This window comes from Carex rostrata, chromosome 17, assembly GCF_964058835.1.
Source record: "Carex rostrata chromosome 17, lpCarRost1.2, whole genome shotgun sequence".
NCBI lineage: Eukaryota > Viridiplantae > Streptophyta > Magnoliopsida > Poales > Cyperaceae > Carex > Carex rostrata.
This window is the reverse complement of record NC_135934.1, coordinates 7967721-7973720: the sequence shown is the minus strand read 5'-3', so window position 1 is coordinate 7973720 and position 6000 is coordinate 7967721. Positions and strand designations below refer to the sequence as shown.

Sequence of the window (6000 nt, the reverse complement as noted above, 5' to 3'; positions counted from 1 at the left end):
CTGAACTATTCAACTTTATTTCCAAATGAAAATGTACTTGCAGACTAAATTTTACATTTCTTAGAATTATTTTACTATTTATTTAAATAGGTAGAAATCACTACTGTTGAATGGTCTAGAATTTTTAGATTAAGTGATTTTCTACCTATATAAAAAAACAGTAAAAAAATATAAATTTTGGTCAACAAGTACTTTTTTAATTTGTCTGTTTTCAGCAACAGCATATGTAGTTCGATGCTTATCTGGACAGTAGCATTAGTTCTATTGTGTCCCAGATCCTTACCAAGACAACTGTGCTAATTAATGTGTATGATTTCTTGTATTTCACCAAAAATCCTAAAGCAGGAAAGACATAACAACAAAGTAAGAGAAGATAGAGAAGCATGTCACAATCAAGGATCTATTCTATTAGAGACAACAAAGAGACAGTATGATTCCAAGTTGCGAGAAGTAACACTGGTGACTTAGTGTTTGTGTATATATACACATCTCAGATAACCCATTTCCTCAGAGAAAAAGATAAAGAGTGATCTCTAGAGAGAGAGAGAAATGGGAAGAGAGGTAACAGAGATGAGAGAGAAAGTGAAGCTCCTAGTTGGAGTGATAGCTTTGCAACTATGTATGGCAGGGTTTCACATAGTATCAAGAGCTGCTCTAAATATTGGAATAAGCCAGCTTGTGTTCATTGTGTATAGAAATTGCATTGCCTTGCTACTCTTGGCCCCTTGTGCCTACTTTCTAGAGAAGTATGCATTTATAATCCTTCTTTTTCTTTGGTTTAATAATCTGAGTATTCCTATTATCTAAAATGTTTGAATTCTAAATTCTAATTACAGTTTCTTCAAATCTTAACCGATTATTAGTATTTCATGTCAAAATTATGCCAATTAGTTTTCGGTTTCTTGCAAATTTTAACCTAATTAGGATTTATGAAAATTTAAATTTTTTTAGGGCATTGATACATTACATAATCAATTGAAACGGATAAATCTTTTGGGATTAATGTTTATGATTTCTTTTTTGTTGGAAAGAAGAAGTATAAAAATTTGGATATTTTCTTGGTTTTAGGGGCCATAGGCCACCTCTCACTTTCTCATTGCTGGTCCAATTCTTCCTTCTGGCAATATTAGGGTAAGTTACTAAGTTTTATTGCATAATTCAAAAAAATAATTTCAAATTTCCTGCTAATATTTTTCTTATTATTCCATGAACTTGTGCTGTATTTTGCTATTGATTTTTATAGGATTCTGGCAAACCAAGGATTCTATCTTTTGGGGCTATATTATCTGTCTCCAACTTATGCATCTGCTATACAAAATGCAATACCGGCAATCACATTTGCCATGGCTGCTGCTCTGAGGTATCCTTTCACCTGCTTCTGTATCAGTGATATACCGATTTATCTGAATAATTAAAAAATAATAAATTTACAATTTTGTTTTACCACAACCACTGAATATAAGGGAGTCAGTTTTTCTTAAAATGATAACGCAGATTTCAATTGCTGATAAAACGAAATTATTCGAAATCGATGTTATGGGTAAAGTTTTGTTGTTCTTTTATGCTACCAATAAAAAAATCGGCTGATATAGTCTTCCAAAATATAATAATAATAATGATATCAATGTTACTTTTATCTGGTAGGCTAGAGGAGGTGAACCTAAAGAAGAGGTATGGTGTGGCAAAGGTGGTGGGCACAGTTGTCAGCATAGGTGGGGCCACTGTCATAACTCTCTACAAGGGCCACCCTTTGCTGAGTCAGCAACCCAAAATATTCATCCAACAGCAGCATCTCTCCATTCTCAGTTCAACTCAGATCTTGAATTGGACCTTGGGTTGTGTTTACATCCTTACTCACATCACCTCTTGGTCTGCTTGGATTGTGCTCCAGGTCAGCTGACCTCTCATTATTTTTTTTTTTAATGAATGCATTTTTAATTCCTTTAGCTAGGGATGTAAATTCATGTTGTGCCATGACTAAATTCAGAGGAACAGTTATTCTATGCAATAATTTTGTACTCCCTAGTACTAGAGACCTTTTTTTTTATTTTTTTTTATTTTTTTATACTTCCTAGTACTAGAGACCTATTTCTATGCAATAATTTTGTTTGTCTTTTGTGTAATTATCATCGCAACTGTTATTCTGGATTATATATATGGTGCATTTTTAGTAACATGCCTAGAATGCTACAGGAAATCTGACATTCCTTCAATTATTGATTGCCTAATGCATTTCAGATGAGTCTTTGTTATATAGTTAATTATTGACAGATTATGTATGTACTTTTTAACTTCTTTTGGGATGAAATTGAATGCCACATGTTTAAACAGGTACCAGTATTGAAGAAATATCCAGCAAGGCTATCAGTGCTCACATTGACAATATTTTTTGGGCTTGTACAATTTCTGATCATAGCTGCTTTCACCGAAAATGACATCGACAAGTGGAAAATACACTCTGGAATGGAACTCTTCACCATCCTATATGCTGTAATTCAATTCCTATGCATTTTATAATATTCTTAAAAATTCAAACATGATCAAATAATTAATTGTAATTTTTGTGCATAGTTGAAACTTCTGAAAAGATCCTATTCATAGATAATTAATTAATTGTAATTTGTGGACAGTACACATCAATTTCTCCATCCCCTTTTTCTTTTATAATAAAGAAATGGATCAACAAAATTGTTGAACAAGTATTGATCAAGACAGAAAAACTAAATTAACAAGTTCCTGTTCATAATTAATTAATTAATAAATCACAGGGATTGGTGGCATCAGGACTGGCACTGTCACTGCAGATTTGGTGCATAGACAGGGGAGGCCCCCTGTTTGCGTCGGTATTTCAACCGGTACAGACTGTCGCTGTTGCTATCATGGCCGCTCTCATCCTCGGCGACCAACTCTACACTGGCGGGTATGCACATTTAATTAATTAACTGGTTATATACTCATTCTGTTACATATAATTGTAGCATAAGTTCCAAGTGCTTCTTATGCTATTTTTGCATAAACATTTTGACAAAGCAGTTTTTGATTCATGCAACGCATGAGTCATATGCAATACTATTTTGTTTATTATTTGTGCTCTGCATGAATTAAAAAACTGCTCGGTCCAAATCTTCAGCTATGTTTGACGATATTGATACAAATATCTGAAGGGATGTTATAGAATTTTTGTTAGATAATAAAAAGCGAGATTCTTATTTGATTAAATTTTGGCTGATTTGTTTTTTATAGGATTATTGGTGCCATTTTGATTATGATTGGTCTCTACTCAGTAATTTGGGGGAAAAGTGAAGAAATAAAGGCAAGAGGAGAGCAAGGAATTGAACCAAATATGACAAGGCATCTTTTAAGCAACCAAGACACCTTAAACAAGGAACATGAAGCGCCAATTATTGATATAGCTTGAGAGAGATATTCAAATGAAAAGAAAAAAAAGATCAAACTAAATTATATGGAGTTGTTTTTATTATTGAAATATTGTATATTTATGGTTGAAGAAATGGTGTTTCTAAATAGAATTAATTTTCTAATTTTTATAGATTGATCAAAGTGAAAATTATGTATCCTCCTTTTTCTGAACTAAAATGTGAAATATCAGAATGTGTACTGGTATACTGTGTATTATTTCGATCAGTCAAAACAGGTTTAAGACTCCGCCTTATAATTGTTTTTCGTATTATTATTTTAACTAAAATTTAAAATTAGGTGGATGTTTAAGTCATTTAACTAAACATTAATACATATCAAGCTGAACACTAATTAAAGATGATAATAATGATATTGATATATCAATTCCCTTTTTATCATGTGCAAATTATTCTCGGTCCAATTAGGAAATCCTAGTAGGCTTTAAACGGAAGTATCTAAACAAAAATCAGAAGTTTATTTTACACTACCTTTCATGAATTTAACAAGTCCAAATTTAAGCAGGTGTAAAAGTGCAAGCATGAAACGATCTCGATTTAGAATTTTCTTATTGTTTTTGGGACAAAAAAAACAGCAAACTTATTTTCCTTCTATTGAGCAGGAAATTATGGATTATATCTAACAATGAAATTGTTGATGATATCTAACAATACCTCCACGGCATTACAAAAAGTTTTTGCATCATATAAAATTTTTAACGTTCTGCTTCGGTTTTAAATATTATGAAATTTTAAATTTACATAGGACTGGATTAATTATGAAAAGCGTCAACGGTCAGATCATTCAAACTGTTATTTCACAAGCCAAAATTTATATTTTGGAAAGATGTCAGCTGCCAGAGATTTAAATGTATGCTCGTAGTTTTAAAATTAGTGTCCAGAATTTCAATTTGCTCATCTTTGATTTGATGATTTATTCTATTAAATTAAATTTTGTTAAATTTGGTGAGTTTTATTAAAATCGAAATTTTCCAAATTAATTCGGTGATTTTTTTTAAACACAAAAATAATTTCAAATAGGATGGTCCTTGCAGGGAAAGGAACCCCATCATCTTCATCATCTTTGGTCCCTAATTGTTCATACAAAACTCAGAAAAATTGACATATATTTATCTGTTTTAACTTTTAAACATCAATTCCTTTATCCATGCATGTCGCAAAACAATTTCAAAGAAAATATAAGTTGAAAGTGAGGCTATGTTACTATGCATAGTGCGGATTGGTTTATACTATAGATCAATATTTTTGTTATCAAAATTCTACTTGTCGATTTAAAACTTTCAACATAGTTTATATATGAATATGTACTTGTAAACTCAATTTTATATTTTTTTATAATTTTTTTTACTTTTTTTTAGATGGATAGAAATCACTATTTTTGGATGGTCCAGAATTAACAATTTTTCTACCCATCTAAAAATAATAATAAAAAGGTTCTAAAAATATAAATTTTAATTTATAAGTACATATTCATTTGAAAACTATATTGAACGGTTCGAATCAATTGTTGAATTTTCAAACCAACAAATATTTAAGTCCATAGCACAGATAAATACAAGGCCATAGCATAGCCTCAGTCGTTAAGTTGGACCTTAAATTTTTATTTGCTCAAGACTAATACTTGAACTTCTAAAAACAACTAAATTCATCCATGAACTTATCCAATAAATCAAGTTACGCCTTCCAAGTCTAATCCGTCTTTTCTTTTTTCTTTTTTCTTTTTTAGGCCAAGGATGTTAAGGTGACGTTGGATCAAAACAAATTTGTCCCTTTTGTTCCAACGGTAAGGGTGATATAGTAAAAAAAGGATGTGCTAAGCTTAATTAGTCTTAGAATAATTTTCTTTTAAAAAAAGATAGTAAATTGTCTTGCAAGAGTGCTCAATATTAATATCTCCTAAGGTACCGCATCTACCTGAGTGAATCTCAACCGAGCGAATTTAACTCAAACATGCCTTAGATTATTCTAATGATATCATGCGGTAGTTGCGTCATATTTAACGACTCAAGAGGCAAAGATGGTACTGACTAGGCAGGAGAATTTGTTTCACTGTTGATGGTCCTAGATGCTAGTTAGAGATTATTCTAAATATGACATGATATGTAAATAATTTACTTTTCATCTTTTTACATTTTTGTGTATACACTTTTTTTTTTATTAATATATGTTGACTTTCAGCCAACCTACAAAACAAAAACTCAAACATGCCTTAGATTTGTGTCAGATTAAAATAAAGGGCATGCATATCGTTCTATCAGATGAGGTACCTGACTACATCTGAATTCACTCAATGTATGTAACTACTTACAATAATGTTGTTTATAGGACACTAACTACTACATTAGGTACGGAAGCAAATCTGCTCATTTTCTTGAGAAAAGGACTCTTCTATTCTCTAATTTGAAATGTTCAAAATCGATCAAACGGCTTCAATTACCTTTTTCTTTTATATCCATATAATCTATTAAAACGAATCAATTATAATTGAAGCCGTTTGATCGATTTTGAACGGTCGAATTGGAGAATAGGAGGGTACTCCTTTTCTAGCAAATTTCATTCCTAT

At 31.2% G+C, this 6000-nt stretch overlaps 1 protein-coding gene across 1 annotated transcript; it reads left to right on the top strand.

Moving 5' to 3' along the window:
• The first annotated feature begins 454 nt into the window (after positions 1–454).
• LOC144568594 (WAT1-related protein At3g18200-like) lies at positions 455–3534 on the top strand. The gene is made up of 7 exons (XM_078318968.1): positions 455–746; positions 1069–1131; positions 1244–1360; positions 1645–1891; positions 2332–2490; positions 2769–2920; positions 3244–3534. Exons 1-7 carry the CDS (start codon positions 550–552, stop codon positions 3416–3418), a joined length of 1110 nt encoding a protein of 369 aa, XP_078175094.1. The 5' UTR covers positions 455–549; the 3' UTR covers positions 3419–3534.
• The last annotated feature ends 2466 nt before the right edge of the window (positions 3535–6000 follow it).

Bases quoted from the DNA above. Each gene is read 5' to 3' on its own strand.
- LOC144568594 (XM_078318968.1), top strand. From the start codon at position 550: ATGGGAAGAGAGGTAACAGAGATGAGAGAGAAAGTGAAGCTCCTAGTT. The intron at 747-1,068 runs GTATGCATTTAT...TCTTGGTTTTAG, and splicing joins TGTGCCTACTTTCTAGAGAA to GGGCCATAGGCCACCTCTCA. The intron at 2,491-2,768 runs GTAATTCAATTC...AATAAATCACAG, and splicing joins TCTTCACCATCCTATATGCT to GGATTGGTGGCATCAGGACT.